A 16,037-nucleotide genomic window follows, 5' to 3' on the forward strand; every position below is an offset into this window, starting at 1 on the left:
CAGGTTAAGCACCCAGGAATTCTGACACGCCACTTTCTATAACATCCAGGAGAGGAGAACTCAATTCTCTCCAGAAAGCTTTTGAAAGGGGACATTTTCTAAAGCCCCTGCTAGGGCCAGTGTTGAGAGAAAGCTGTCGTGGTGGCTGTCACCAGGAGCTGACCTCTTTTGGAGGGGACAAGAAACAGCAGGCACTTAGTGGTCCCTCCCAGTCCTGCAGAGGGACCTACTCTGAAATCACAACCGTCCGGCTCTCCTGCCAGGGTCCCCACCAACGGAACAACCAGAGAAACCGGTGTGATCACACTTGGAGCATTGACAAACAATCATCTCGTGTGTTCTGTGGTAGCCCTCACCTGTATTCCTGTGGGCGTCGGTGGTGATTTGGCCCTGAGTGGCGAGCAATCTCTGACATGATGGATGAGCTGTCACTGTCTATCACCTGGGAGAGGGGAAAGACAAGCAGAAAACAACAGACAAAACACACAAAAGACAAACGTCCATCAGTGGTGATGTGCAAACAGGACACGAAGCCCCCACTTTCCCACAATTCAGAAGGATGGGGGGATTCTCCCAGCACCCCCACCCCATAGTTCCTCCCGGTGCAGATTCCATTAGAGGCCAATGAAGAGAATGCCAGGAAAGTCTAGGTTCTTTCCCGTTCATGGGGGAAGGGCTGGGGGGGGGGGGATAAAAATGGGCACCTGCAAAATAAGGAATCTGACCCTTATCCCCTCCCCAATCTTCCATGTCCCATCTCCGTTTCCGTGGGGGACACTTTGAAAAGCTAACAATAGTTAAAAAAAAAAAAAAGATCAAAGAGAAACTTGATGCGGGGTTTCTCTGGGTCAGACAAATCCTGACTTGTGTGTGTGTGTGGGGGGGATCTCAGAGCACCCCGATCGGCCTTCAGCCATGCCACGGACTGGGGAACCAGCCTGCCCTCCACTGCCCCCCGCAAACACAGCTCTAACCGAACCAAGTTTTCGGGTTGCCCCTCAATTTCTCCAATCAAAACCAGAGACGAATATAAATCCCGCCAAAGACTCTGCTCAGTCACCCGGAGTCCTCCTCGAGGAGGGTCCCCCGGAAAGAGGGGGGGATGGAATAGAGGGAGACGCCCCCCGTCCCCCCTCCCCGTCCTCCCCTCCCTGCGCCCCGGGGTCCCCCTCACCCGGGGAAGGGCGCTGCCCGGGGCGGAGGGCGCACGGCCCACCCTGCAAGGCGGTACCTGGAGCCGGTCCTCCCGGGGAGGGGCAGGGGGGTCCGGAGGAGGGGAGGGGGGCTCCCTGGCGCTCGCCCCTCGCCTCCTGCGATTTGGCCGCCGTCGCGGCAGCTCGAACCGTTTTTAAATTTCCCTCTTCTGGAGCTGTCCAGCTCGGAGCATGCGCAGTCTCCGTGCGGGGGGCTTTTTTTTCCCTCCCCCGCCCCCCAAGGGTCAGTTACAGGGCAGGGTCAAGGGGCTGCGCGGCGCTCCCGGCGGCGGGGCTCGCGCGCCCCGGGGTTCCGAGGGGGGCGGGGAGGGAGGGCGGCCACCGGGGCGGGGGGGGGGTCCCCCGGCCATACGTCGCCAAAGGTGGGAGCCACGGCGTCCCCCCCCCCCACGCGCTCGCGGACGGAGGCAGACGTGGGCCCGGTGGATTGATCTGCAAAAGCCGGGGTGCACGGAAACCTGCCAGGCGCCCCGGGGCCCAGGAGCCCCGGCCGAGGGCGGGCCAGGGGTCGGCGGCCACCCCCCCCCCGGCTCCCCCAAAGTGTGTGTGTGTGTGGAGACACCCCGCGACGCAGAGGCCAAGAGGGTCACCTGTCCCTTTAAGAAAGTTGGGGGGCCCTGGGACCGAGGAGGGGGGTTCCCCGCGAGCGGAGGGTGAGCCCGCGCTGGGCGAGCTCGGGATCCGGGGCAAAGGGGGGCGGCGGGGAGCCGTTGGGGCCGAGGCCCGCCGGTGCGCCCGCGCTCCCGCCGGGCCCCCGCCGGCCCCCGCCCGCCCCGGGCCCCGCGCCCCGCGCCCGCCCAGCCCCGGGCCCCGCCCGGTCCCCGCCCCGCCGCGGGAAAGGTGGCGCGGGCCGCGGGCTCGGCGGGGCCCGGCGCGGACAAAGGTCTCCCGGCCCCGCGCGCGCGCGTGCGCGGACCTGAGATTGCTTCCCTCTCCCCAGAGAACCCTCATGTCCCGCACCCCAATTCTTGAGACCCCCACACCCTCCCCCCTCCCCAGTCTGCACGGATTCCCTTCTTCCCTCTCATCGCCTCTTGCGAGCTGCGATGGTCACCCCCACCTTTGGGGGGATATATGGGGAGCCCGAGTCCCAGCGCGCTTAGAGGGTGGGCCCTCGGGCCGAGGAGGGCAGCGCCCACCGCCCGGCCCCTCCTCGGCGTTCGTTTGATAGGAGACTCGAACCGGCCTCCCGCCCCAGCCCAGCGAGTGCAGTGCGCAGCGCTGCTCGCTATCCCCGGGTTATGAGCCCCGCACTTGCGCCCCGGGAGCCTTTTCTACTCTGTGTCCCCCAGTTCAGAAAGAAGCCGGGCCTGGCCGGGCTGGGAGTGTCTGTTTTTCAGGTGGGCTGCCACCTTGGCCCTGGGCCCTGGCTTCCCAATGGTTTTCTTTGGCACCTGCGCTCCTTCCCCCTCCTGGGTCAGCAGCAGTGTTTACCAGGCGGGGAAAGCATGGTTTACAGACCAGTTAAGGTCATCTTCCATCTCTCCAGGCCCTATCTAAGGCCTGGAGCTGGTGGCTCACGCCTGTAATCCTAGCTATTCAGGAGGCTGAGATCTGAGATCACGATTCAAAGGCCAGCCAGGGCAGGAAAGGCCTTGAGACTCTCTTCTCCAGTTAACCATCAGAAAGCCAGAACTAGAGGTGTAGCCCAAGTGGTAGAGTGCCAGCCTTGAGGTGGGGTTGGGGATGGAAATAGAGGCTAAGCCAGAGGCCCTGAGTTGTGCCAGTACTGGGGCTTGAACTCAGGGCTTGGGCATGAACCCTTCGCCTTCTCTCTTTGGATGCCCCTGAATGACTTAACTAATTCATTGGCTAAATTGTCTACCTTGAAAGCATTTGATTCTGTTACTCCTTCTTGGAGTGGTGGGCAATCCATTCCCTGATAACTAGGGTGACAGGCACCTAACGGGGGAGGGGGGAGGGGGGGAAATCTCATGAACTTTTCTGCCCAGGCTGATCTTGAACCTTGATCCTCTCCCTGTTAACCTCCCCAAGTAGCTGGGATGACAGGTGTGAGCCATCAGTGCCCTGATCTGTTTTTCTGGTGTAAATGAAAGAATGTGGCTTGATTACCTTTTGATCAGTTGCTTCTGTGTAGGAGTTGAGCCTGGGTTTTAAAGTTCCCTGAGAGCAAGATTCTCAGCAGCAGAAAGCAGACGCTCCTGATCCTACAGGAAGCATTGCACGGAGGGAGAAAAAGCCAGAGGTAAGTGACTTTTGGCTTCTACTCAAGTCACGTATTGAAAAGTGCTCTCCCCTGAGTCACTTAGGTTTTGAGAGTGTAACTGTGCGGTGGGACTGTTCCCTGTAGAGCTCATGACTTTGTATTTGTGAGGTTGACAGACTTCAAACCGACTGTCAGAACTGCGCATGCCCGTCTAGTTCTCTTCGGTGCAATGTGTGTTTGGATGGAAGGATTCAAAATATCAACTGTCTTGGCAAAAATGAAAGCAGATTGCTTATTGGTCAGACAGCTCAGTTTCATCTCAAGTTGTGACTTTTGTGTGGTTTCTTGCTCCAATTGTGTAGTGGCCTGGAGGAAACTGGATCGATGTGGTTTGTGGTGATGATCTGTTGTGTTTCTCTCCCCCCCCCCAAACTGCTGGGTGTGTTGACTCCCAAAGGCTGTATACAAGGAAGCAACACTAAAGTCCTTTTGGGGGGCCCTGAGTTCAAGCCCCAGGACCCGCACAAAAAATAAACCTGTAGAGGGAGCAGATAGTTGTTGTTCTTCGCTGCTGTTAGCGTGATGGGGACACGGGCTATGCTTGCCTTTGGAGCGTGTTTGAAGAGGAACTGTTAATGAGGGTTCAGAGACATCCTTTTCACAAAGGATGTTCCCTGTTCTACTGGTTCCAGGAAGGGAATTCTAGAATGTCTGAATCCTTGGGAGTCTGTTGTCTCCTCCTGGATCCTGTTCATCCATGGTCTCGTCCTGTTTTTCAGAAAGGTGTAAATTAACTAGAAATTTAACCTATGAAAGCTCCCAGGCAAGCTGTGGGGGCTTTTTTTCCCCTCTGTCTATTGTAACCTCACTTTGGTGGCGGTGGTAAGTATGTCCAGGAATTTCTGAAGCTTTTTTTTTTTTCTTTTGTGCTGGTACTAGGGTTTGAACTCGGTGCCTGGGTGCTGTCCATTAGCTTTTTGTTTTTTGCTTGTCTGGTGCTGTACCACTTGAACCACAGCTCTGCTTCCTTTTGCTGTGGTTGGTAATGAGGGGTGGTACTGGACAGGTGGTATGAGTGGTCGAACGGCAGCCTAGCAAGCTGTAGGCCCTTAACTTCTCTTAAGTTTCCCAATACTGGAAAACAAAACAACAAAAATCAGGCTCTTTATTCTCGCCCCTCTGTGGAGCTCAGGGCTAAAATCACCCAGGTGTAGGTTCCAAGGCTCGTTTTAATCATTATAAGAAAAACTTTCTAGAAATTAAAGCAATCCTGGGTGGGAGGCCCAGCTCTGAGGCATTGATGGCCCCACGCCTGTCTTCCTAGCTACTCCGGAGGCTGAGATCCCGGGTAGTTCAAAGCCAGCCTGGAATGCCAGGCGCTGGTGGCTCACGTCTGTAATCTGATAGCTACGCAGGAGGCTGAGATCTGAGGATTGCAGTTCAAAGCCAGCTTGGGCAGGAAGGTCTGTGAGACTCTTATCTCCAATAAACCACCAGAAAAACGAAGTGGTGCTGTGGCTCAAGTGATAGAGTGCCAGCCTTGAGCAAAAGAAGTTCAGAGATAGTACCCAGGTCCTGGAGAGGGAGGTACAGAGCGGGAGAGAGGGGCTTAAATTTCAAAGCATCAAACAAATGTGGAGACTTATTTGCGCTCCTAGATGGAAACAACTTCATCTGGGCCATCTCTTGGCTGAGGTTTCTGAGTGTGCATCTTTGTTATGGTACTGCTAATTGGCCATCACTCTGGAGAAAAAAATCCTGAGACAATCTTCTGAATGATCAGAAGACAAAGTGTGTGGCAGACGCTAAACAATGAACTCATTTTATTTTTGGAAAGGGAAGCATACAGGTGGGTGGTGTGGGACCAGCTACACTCCCTTCCCTCCACCATCCTTCCAGAAGGAGTAACTGGGCTCACTTTTGCAGGATGGATGATGCTAACTGTTAGCAGCTGGTCATCAGGGCTTGGCAAGGAAGAATTGGTTTCCAGGGGATTTTTGCATTTTCCTTTGCTTATTCTTTGTTTTGGTTTTTGCCACACCGGGATTGTGTTTTGAATTCACGGGCTTGCACCTTGCTAGGAAGTATTGCTCTACCACTTGGCCCTACTTCTAGTCTGATTTTGGTGTTTCTAGAAGATTCTCCTTCTGTAGCTCCCAGCTACAGCAAAAGCAAGACTCATTGGAGTTACTAGTTTTTCCCACTAGTAAAATCTTGATTTTTTTTTTTAACTTATTCTCCTGGCACCAGAGAATTTAGCTTAGCTTACGTTCTTTTTGTTTCTTTCTTTTTCTCTTAGTCGTGGGGCTTGAAATCCGGATCTGGGCACTTTCCCTGAGCGTTTTTGCTCAAGGCTAGTGCTTGAGCCACTTTGAGCCACAGTGCCACTTCCAGTTTGCTGGTGGTTCATTGAAGATAAAAGGTTCATGGAATTTCCTGTCTGGGCTGGCTTTGAACAGCAATCCTCAGATCTCAGCCTCCCGAGTAGCTAGGATGACAGGCGTGAGCCACCAGATGCCCAGCTCAGCTTCCATTCTTCGTAAGACCACTGGCATCCCCCATGTAGGGGGAACAAATCTGAGTTTGTGGGGTGGATACTATTGTTTTCTAAATGGTTAAATAAACTGGACATGCAGACCACTTTTTTACTCAAGCTTTTGTGTTCTGGCTATTTTTGAGGCTTCATTTTAAATAACTATGCACTTTTGCATGTTGAATTTTGAAATTTGGGGAGATAACTTTTGTGCAGGAAGGCCCAAAACACAACAACCACCACCACCATGTCTTAGGAAAGGAACTGTTTCACTATCACAGACTAATTTCAGAGGTTCCTCTTTTGTCTGGGAAAGGGCTGTTAAATAGTGTGCTGTTCAACAGAAAATCTAAGCAGATACTCTTCACGCAAAAGCTCCATCCTCTGAGTGGTTTTGAAGAATTGCTGAGGATGTTCAGTTCAGATCCCGCTTGCCAATTACAACAACAAAAAACTCTTAACCTCCCTCCCCTTCTAGACCTGGCTGTTTGTATCTTTCCAGTTAGTGAATATAAACAAGGGTATGGAGAGAGAGAATGTAGCCATTCTGTGGGTACTTTTTTTTCCCCCTTTGGATGACACAAGTAACAGTCCTGATGGTTTTTGACAAATGGCAACGTTGTTTCCTTGTAACAAATGATACTTAAAAATCATTTGGTGTGAAATTGCAGGTTAATCCCATAGAGGCTGGAACTTGAACAACCCCCCTCCTCCCCCCCAGCCCCTTGGTGCATACAGATGGTGAATGTGGGGTTTACAATAGGAACGATCGCTAACTACAGGCCTGGGTGTAACGGACAAAAAAAAGCCCTCCCAGCCCAGGCCCCGTGGGGATCCTAGTGCCTGCTTGTTCCCCCCACACCCCTGTCTGGGGGGGCTACCTCTCCTCTTACCTAAGGTCTGTGCAATTCTGCAGCCCCATCCGTGTGTTTGAGATTGTCCAAGCACATACCCAGATCGTGCAAACGTAACTGTTCTGAATTCCAGTGGGATTTGTTTAAAAAGCAGCTTCACCGGGAGCAGACAAGCCCAGCCACATGCCCTGCATGAGCCTTCAAGAGCAATCTGAGCTGGGCACCTGTGGCTCATACCTGTAAAATCCTAGCGATTCAGGAGGCCGAGATAGGAGGATCATTGTTCAAAGCCTGGCTGGAGCAGGAAAGTCTTCTTTCTAGTTAAGCACCAAAAAGCCAGAAGTAGAACTGTGGCTCAAGTGGTAAAGTGCTAGCCTTGAGCATAACAGCTCAAGGATAATACCCAGGCCCTGAGTTCAAGCCCCAGGACTTGTGTGTATGTGTGTGTGTGTGTGTGTGTGTATACACACACACCTGACATGAAAAGGCCTCTTAAAGGACCATGGGCCTGATTTAAAAACTGTCATCTGGCTGAGTTCCAATCGAAACCCTATCATGAGTTGTGCCTGACCCCTAAGAATGCTGTGAGCATCTTAGAAACAGCGTCCAGCCTGTGTGTGCCGGACCCACTGCAAACCAGAGAGCCTCATCTGTAAGCTTGCTTCTACCGGGGCACACTCCCCGGCCTGTATTTCACTTAAACGTTTGAAATTCAGAGGCTTGTTGGGATAGGCATGTAGCTCAGTGTTAGAGTATCTGCGAAGGGAGGGGGGAGGGAGAGAAGGAATCCAAGAATGTCCTTCGTAATGTTCATTTGAGCGCAAGGCTGTCTGTGCACACCCCCTCCCTGCTAATCTCTGGTTTGACTTCATAAGCATCGGTGAGAAATAGTCTTGCTTTGGGGAGAATACACTGATTCTGAGAAAAATAGAAGAAAAGTGAAGGTGATTAAAACTCGATATACTTCTTTTGGCTTCTTGTTTCCCGGTCCTGGGGTTTGAACTCAGAGCCTGGGTGCTATCCCTGAGCTTTTGTACTCTACCACTTGAGCCACAGCTCCACTTCCAGCTTCTTGGTGGCTAATTGGAGATAAGAGTCTCACAGCCTTTCCTGCCCAGGCTGGCTTTGAACTGTGATCCTCAGATCTCATTCTCCTGAGTAGTTGGGATTACAGGTGGGAGCCACCAACACTCAGCTTAGGACTTGGTTCTCAAAATGAAACAAACTGAAGTTCTATCCCAAACAACTGCTGGTTGTTCCAAATATTCTTTTTCCACAGTGTGGGGGCCAGTTGCGTAATGCCGATGGCCTGGAGGATTCTTACAGCCTTGTATGGAGGAGATGCCTAATTCTCAAGCCACTTTGCAAATGGTACCAAGTTTAGCCATGGCTCTCAGGTGGTGGTTGGACAATGTCTTGCTCACAATCCTGTGGTAACCTTTCTTGTCACAGCAACTCTCATGGCCTGGGGAAAGTCTGTTTCTAATTAAAGCACCAAATGCAAAATATATAATTTTTGGTAAACTGTTTAAAAAAGTATTGGCTGGGCCGGGCGCCAGTGGCTCATGCCTGTCATCCTAGCTACTCAGTGGGCTGAGATCTGAGGATGGCAGTTCAAAGCCAGCCTAGACAGGAAAGTCCGTGAGACTCTTATCTCCAATTAACCACTAGAAAACTGGAAGTGGCACTGTGACTCAAGTGGTAGAGCACTAGCCTTGAGCTGACTGCTGAGGGACAGTGCCCAAGCCCAGAGTTCAAGCCCCATGACCAACTCCTCCCCCCCAACAAAGAATGGGCTGGGTATGGCAGTGCACACCTGTAATCCCAGCTGCTCAGAGGGAGGTAGAGATCAGAAGGATCCAGGTTAGAGGTCAGCCCCAGAGGCCATCCCCTCCCCCCCATCCTGAAAAAAATTAGACTTCTCCCATCTTTCAATGTTGAGCACAGTGGTGCATGCCTGTAATCCCAGCTATGTGGGGAATAGAAATAGGATTCAGTCCAGGCCAAGCCAGACCAACACGCACACACAACTATCTGAAAAACAACTAAAGTTAAAACAAGAAGAAGAACTACAGCGCCACATGCTGTGGGCTGGTCTGAGTAACTCACCTGTGGAGAGGGGAGCAGAAACTTGAGAGTAGGGTGGCCTGGACCCCGCTGTGCTGAGGCTAACAGCATTGGTGATCTCGGGGGGCCTTGTGTGTCCCTGGATGGGACGTGAGATCAGCCACTCCACCCATGTGCGCTTCACCCCAAACCCACAGCCCTGGGCCACTCCTGAGAGACACCACAGCCTTCGAGGCTGCCAACGTTGCTGGGCCCTATGGCTCTCACCTGTAATCCTAGCTACTCCAGAGGCTGATACCTGAGCAAGAACGTCCAGGAGACTCTTTATCCTCAATGATCCAGCAGAAAGCCAGACTTGGAGCTGTGGCTCAAGTAGTAGAGCACCAGCCTTGAGCAAAGTAGATAAAGGAAAGAACCCAGGCCCTGAGTTCAAGACCCAGTATTGGCCTAAAAGTAAAGTATATATATTTGGTCAGTTGTGAGGCTTGAACTCAGGGCCTGGGCACTGTCCCTGAGCTCTTCCACTGAAAGCTAGTGCTCTACCATATTGAGCCACAGCTCTGCTTCTGGTTTTTGAGTGATTAATTGGTGATGAGGGTCTCACGGGGTCTTTTCTGCCTGGGTGGACTTCAGACTTTGATCCTCAGATCTCAACCTTGGGAGTAGCTAGGAAGATTACAATGCCCAGCTAAAATATTTTATTTATTTAGTGGGCATGCCCTAGGCCAGAGGTCAAGAAAACACAGTATGGCTAATAGTTGTTGTGGTGGTTTTTTGTAAGTAAAGTTTTATTGGCACACAGGCATATGTTCATATTGTATTATCTCCTGCTGCTTCTGAGTTGTACAGTGGTCACCATAGCAACCATATCTCTTAAGGCTGGCAGAGCCTAAAATAGTTTCTGGATAGCTCATCCTAGGCAAGTTCTCTAGCCTGCATCTGAGGTAGTGTTGTCTTCCTTCCCTGGGCCTCAGGGGCAAAAACAGATCCTTTGGCAGGTAATGGGTCACCTTGATCATGGTAGCAGTGGGGTGAGTTTTGCATTGTTTGGATAGAGAGCATTTCTCATGCTGGAAAAGGATCGGAAGCAAGCTCTAATGCAGATTGTTGGCCCAGCTGCTAAATGGGGAGCTGCCTTTGGTCCCTGGCTTCACTGCAGAATAAAGACCTTTTCCCTTGCACACATTCAACTGAGAATAATTAAATACCTGCCAGTACATATCCCCTACCGTCACTCCATGCTCCCCTGCCTTCCAAACAACCCGACTGCATACATCGTGTGCCAACAATACGCCAGCTCTGGGCTGGGGTGCCTCTGATGCACGCCCTTGACTGAAAGTCGGCCTTGCTTCCTCTTCCTAGAATTCCACCACATGACCAAGGCTCAGAGCTAGGGACCCAGCCCTGGAGAAACAGCCAGCGATGCTGGTCCTGAGCCATTGAAGAGATAGAGGCAGAGAGGCAAAGACCACAGGACTTGTGGGACAGAAAACATTTGAGGCAAATTTGGTGTAATCTGAATCCCACCGAGAGACTGGTGGTTAGCTGATCCTTCCTTCCTTCCTTCCTTCCTTCCTTCCTTCCTTCCTTCCTTCCTTCCTTCCTTCTGTCATGGGGCTTGAACTCAGAGCCTGGGCACTATCCATGAGCTTTCTCATTCAAGGCTAAGTAAGTGCTCTACCACTTTGAGCCACTTCCAGTTTCCCAATAGTTCATTGGAGATAAGAGTCTCATGGACTCTCCTGCCTGGGCTGGCTTGGAACCACGATCCTCAGATCTCAGCCTCCTGAGTAGCTAGGCTGACAGGCGTGAGCCAGCAGCATCTAGAAGTTTTCACAGTCTGACACTGTCTAGTTGACAAAGTCCATCTGAGGGGGGCAGGGTACACGTGGTTCTTAAATGATGGGGTGCATCTTTGGGGGTTACGCCAGCGTGTGGAGGGTATAGTGACTTCCTCTTAGTTAATAAGAGGGCTCAGAAGGGTGTCATAAGCTGGAAAGACCCATCGTTTGTGGCCTAGCCTATCCCCGTGACCCCTACCAAGACCCCTGTCCCAATTCGTCTGTCAGAGAAAAATGAATCTACATTGGGAGCCATCAGCCCTCATTCTCTCTAATTGGATCTGGCGGCTAGAGACAGGCCTCATTATTTTTAATTGGGGTCCCTGGTTGGAGAAGGAAACACTACCCAGTTTTATGCAGAGCATTCGCTCCCAAGTTCAAAGTGAGATTGCATTGTGGGATCTCCAAGAAACCCCACTACTTTCTACCCTTTTCTTCCCACCCCTCCATCTCGCCCCCACCCATCCATCATTTAGTGTCGCCATTCTTGGACTGTCAGACTGAACAGAATCATTGAATTCAGACTACTCATGTTTATTTGGGTGGGGGTGGTCTCTTTGAGCATCTGGGTAGTAGTCTTGTAAGTTTCCTTTCAAAATCCATGCATGTTACAATGCTTGGCAATTGCTCACTTTAAGTGTCATTGAAGTGTGGCTGGGGGCGTGGCAGATGATAAACTTCCCGTGTTGAAAGAAACTCCTAGATGTTTTCTGTCTAGTGTGTTTGGATTTGTTGCTCATTTTTAAAATTGTAAACAAGGTCACCCTTCCTGGTTCTTGAAACAGAAGCTATTGTGCTTTTTATTGGGACCTGAATTTTGCTAAACTATACAGGAGCCACAGAAGTAGGAAACCCATTCCTGAACATCTCCACCAACAGACTTCTTTTTTTCTTTGTTGGGTTAGAGTCTACTTAATGCAGCTCAGGCTGACCTTGAACTCATTATCTACCTGCCCTGGCCTCCCAAGGGCTGGAATTACTGGTGTGAACCATCACATTGGGCTCTTGTGCTATTGATTTTTTCAGTTGTCCTAGATTTCCTAATGTTTAAAGCATCCAAGAAGACAATTACTTTTATTATTTGGGATCAAACATCTATGAAAGCCATATATGTGTGTATATATATTTATACATGTATGTATTTGTGTGTGTATGCATGTGCATGCATGTGTATATGTGTGCATGCCTGATCCAGGGGCTTGAACTCCTCAGGATGCTGTCCCTGAACTTCTGTGTTCAGGGCTAGTGCTCTACTACTTGAGCCATAGCGCTACTTCTGGATTATTGGTGGTTAATTGGAGACAAACATCTCATAGAATTTCCTTTCCTCAGCTGGCTTGAGTAGATAGGATGACAAACATGAGCCACAGACAGCCACATTCCTGGCTGTCTTACTGTATTCTTTAAGAACCATACTGCAGGGCTGGGAATGTGGCTTAGTGGTAGAATGCTTGCCTAGCATGCACAAAGCCCTGGGTTTGATTCCTAGGTACCACATACACAGAAAAGCCAGATATGGTGTTGTGTAGCTCAAGTGGTAGAGGGCTAGCCTTGAGCAAAAAGAATCTCGGGGACAGTGCCCAGGCCCTGAGTTCAAGCTCCAGGATTGGCAAATCAACAACAACAAAAACCATATTACATATCCTTTCCTGTGTGACAGTTTGAGGCTCCCAGTGAAGCTTGTTCTCTGAGAGCCCTTTGCTCATCTTTCTCTTGGCCTGGTGTGTTGACTGCTTATGTTTTCGCCTCATCCTATTATGCTGTACTTTCTGCTCCTTAGTGAGAGGTCTCTGGATCTCTTGCCTTCTGTATAATAGTTCCTTAACGGAAGAATTTATCAGTGCATGTGGGACTCCATGCACTGAAAATTTAATTCAATCTACTAAGACGTGCTTGTGAGGTAGAGAGAGTATCATTTGTTCCTATCTCACGGATTAAAAAGAACCAAGGCTTTGCAATATCCAGATAATTTCTCAAAGTGCACGGACCTTACCCCAGCTTATTAGATTCCAGAATTCTTGGGCCTCTTACCCAGAGGTTTTATTTCTTGAAATGACGTTGGATGAAACATTGGTATTACAGGGCTGAGGAGTAAGTTTGTGTGTGGGGGTTATTTCTGGCCTAATGCCTAAGTGTCTAGGAGGCCTTCAAAAATCACAGGCTGGTGTATTTCCAGCATTTTTATTGTTTCACAGATAATTTCTTAGGGGCAAATAAGTACTTCTCATGAATACATTTGCATTTGCACTTGAAGCCACTGTGATTACTTAAAGAATTGGAGTACAGGGGCTGAGAAGGTGGCTCAGTGGTAGAGTGCTTGCCTTGCATGCAGAAGGCCCTGGGTTCGATTCCTCAGTACCACCTAAACAGAAAAAGCTGGAAATGGTGCTGTGGCTCAAGTGGTAGAGTGCTAGCCTTGAGCTGAAGAGCTGAGGGACAGTGCCCAGGCCCAGAGTTCGGGCCCCATGATCGACAAAAACACCAAACCAAAATCATAGTAACTTGAGGCACAGCACTGGGGCCCCAAGTTCAAGCCCCAGTACAGGCAGACACACACACACACACTAACTTTATAAACACAAAATATAGAGTCTAGGCTGGAAGGAGTGAATATAAACTGCACCCCGAGTCCCTGATGTGACCAGGCATTAGAGAGAGTGGAGGGATGCACTATTTTTTCTCATCTGGAAATCAATAAAACAAAAAACCAATCAGCCTGCCAAAGGCCGGAGTCTCTGGATGGCCGGAGCTTGCGGTTGGCCATCAAGTTCTGCAGTTGAAGGGCGATGTCCAGAAAGTGGTTCCATTAAGTGGTCCACAGAGCTGGCTCCAGGTGAGACGTGGAGAATTGTAGTCTGTAGCATGTGGCATAGCGGTGGTGTCTTCATTTCAATCGTCAGCTCTTGGGAGGGACTAATCAAAGATCAGCAGTGGCTGTAACCTTATCTCCAGGGGGCTCAGGTTTCCTTCCAGTTCTTATTGCTCGGAAGGGCAGCGTGGCCACAGGTGAGCAGCTAGGGAAGGAATAGGCCCTGCCTCTCCCCATACATTATTAACTCCGCTCTACCTGGGGAGCTAGCATCGCCTCAGATGCTGGTGGCTGAGTGTCCTGTGTGTGTGTGTGTCCGTGTCCGTCCCGATCATCAGCCAAGGGGAATAGTGACTGGTTAGCAGCCTGCACTCTCGTACACCATGGGATCCAAGGTACTGTGATTTGAAGGCGGCTCACTGGTGACCCCTCTTCTCCAGGAAGCCTGGAGAAGGAGCGGATTCCCAGCTAAGACTCTGAACTTGTTTGGTGAAACGCTTCTGTTGGGCGTGGGGTGGGGAGAGTTTGATCATTTAAAACCAGAGCTTACAATGTCATCCCCATGACCCAGGTGGCAAAGGCAGGAGGATGGTGGGTTCAAGACCAGCCTGGACTACCTAGCAAGATCCTGTCTCAAACAAGCAAACAAAACCCAACTTTTTGGGGGGTGTGGTGTGGTGGGGTTGGGAGTTCTAGGGCTTGAACTCAAGGCCTGGGCATTCTTTGAGCTTTTTCTGTTGTTGTTCCAGGCTAGTTCTCTACCACTTGAGCCAGAGCTCCACTTTTAGCTTTTCTGGTGGTTCATTGGAGATAAGAGTCTCACGGAGTTTTCTGTCCCAACTGGCTTTGAACTGTGATCTTTTGGATCTCAGCCTCCTGAGTAGCAAGGATTGCAGGTGTGAGCCACTGGTGCCTGGCAACAAAAATCAACTTTGATTTAGAGGATTGCCAGTTTTTTGAACCTGGCCTAGAATAAATAGTGTGCTGTCCAGTGTGTGTGTGTGTGTGTGTGTGTGTGTGTGTGTGTGTGTGTGTGTGTGTGTGTGTGTGTGTGTGTGTGTGTGTGTGTGTGTGTGTGTGTGTGTGTGTGTGTGTGTGTGTGTGTGTGTGTGTGTGTGTGTGTGTGTGTGTGTGTGTGTGTGTGTGTGTGTGTGTGTTGGTAGAGTAATGCTTTGTATTAACACAGCCCGTGACTTCTGAAGCATGGAAATGAGCTTAGTGTAAGGTTTAGTCATTAGAATGTCCAGGTGGTGAAACTGTAACTTAATTTTTAATTTTAATACAGCATCAGTCTAGTGGTTATTGTGTCTAGACAGCACTTAGAGAGCCTTAAATAGCGACCTAATGTGGAATCAAACCACAGGTAATAATTGTGCTTACAGGAAAGACAATTTGGATGTTCATATGTTTGTTCTTTTCTTTCTTTTCTTTTTCCCTCCTCCTCCTCCTCCTCCTCCTCCTCCTCCTCCTCCTCCTCCTGCTCCTCCTCCTCCTCCTCCTCCTCCTCCCCCTCCTCCTCCTCCCCCTCCTCCTCCTCCCCCTCCTCCTCCTCCCCCTCCTCCTCCTCCCTCTCCTCCTCCGTTAGTCATGAGGCTTGAACTTGGGGCCTGGGTGCTTACCTCTTTTTTTCTTAAAGCTAGTGTTCTACCACTTGAACTACAGTGCCACTTGTGAGTTTCTGGTGGTTTATCAGAGATAAGAGACTCAAGGACTTTCCTGTTTGGGCTGGCTTTGAACCTCGATCCTCAGATCTCAGCCTCCTGAGTAGCTAGGATTACAGGCATGAGCCACCAGCACCTGGCTGTACTTATCTTTATCATCCCAGATGTATTATTCTGTTTTAAACACAATAACCCCCAGGTAATAGAAGAAGCTGGTAAGGTTTAGAGCAAATGGAAGGTGTAGAACTTTAATGTCAACTCCATAGCTTTTCTCAAGGAGTTCATTCTAGGTGTGCCTCCAAGAGCAACTTTCTTTCTTTTTTCAACTAAGTCAGGTGGTGTCTCCTCAGAGCACATTATCTGTGGATAGACTCCAGACAGCCAAAGGGGTTTCAGAACCACTTCTGTACACCATCAGAGTAATGCCTTCCAGAGTAGCCTTGTGCCCTATCAGGAAACCCTAGCCAATGCCCGCCATGGATCCTGTCAGTCAATTATCCATTTCTGTAGCACCCAACGCTGCTGCCCCGGCAACCGGGAGCTCAAAATGGCACTGGCCTTGATCGAACCGTATTTGAACACCTAGGATAAGGTCATGGGCCTGGTTTAACTTACCTGGGCTACGTTACATCTCAGCTCCAGGAAGCTGGCCGCACCGGAAGTCATCTGGCTGATTGGTATGGAGGGGTATTTAATGGGCCAAAGTCTCGCAGCAGGAAAGCAACGAGGTCACGGGCATGGGTGTCGTTTCCTATTGTCACGATTATGTGGCCTACATATCACAGTAAATGTGGAGATTTCTCTTAATGTAATTAAGACTTTTTAAAAAACAATAAGTGTAAGCATCTTCCTTATGAAATAATTCTCAAGTTCTCTATGCAAGAGTTTAAA

At 50.2% G+C, this 16,037-nt stretch overlaps 1 protein-coding gene across 1 annotated transcript in view; it reads right to left on the reverse strand.

Moving 5' to 3' along the window:
• LOC138829816 (forkhead box protein N4-like) overlaps positions 1-15,812 on the reverse strand; it is a 35,830-nt gene extending 20,018 nt beyond the window's left edge. The window contains exons 1-2 of the mRNA XM_070026341.1: positions 15,762-15,812; positions 357-442 (exon numbers count right to left, since the gene is read on the reverse strand). Of these exons, the coding sequence (XP_069882442.1) occupies positions 357-442; positions 15,762-15,812 (137 nt within the window). The remainder of the gene's footprint in view (positions 1-356; positions 443-15,761) is intronic.
• Between the last annotated feature and the right edge of the window lie 225 nt (positions 15,813-16,037).

Source organism: Dipodomys merriami, unplaced genomic scaffold (assembly GCF_024711535.1).
Source record: "Dipodomys merriami isolate MVZ:Mamm:240054 unplaced genomic scaffold, mDipMer1.0.p SCAF_177, whole genome shotgun sequence".
NCBI classification, from domain to species: Eukaryota; Metazoa; Chordata; class Mammalia; order Rodentia; family Heteromyidae; genus Dipodomys; species Dipodomys merriami.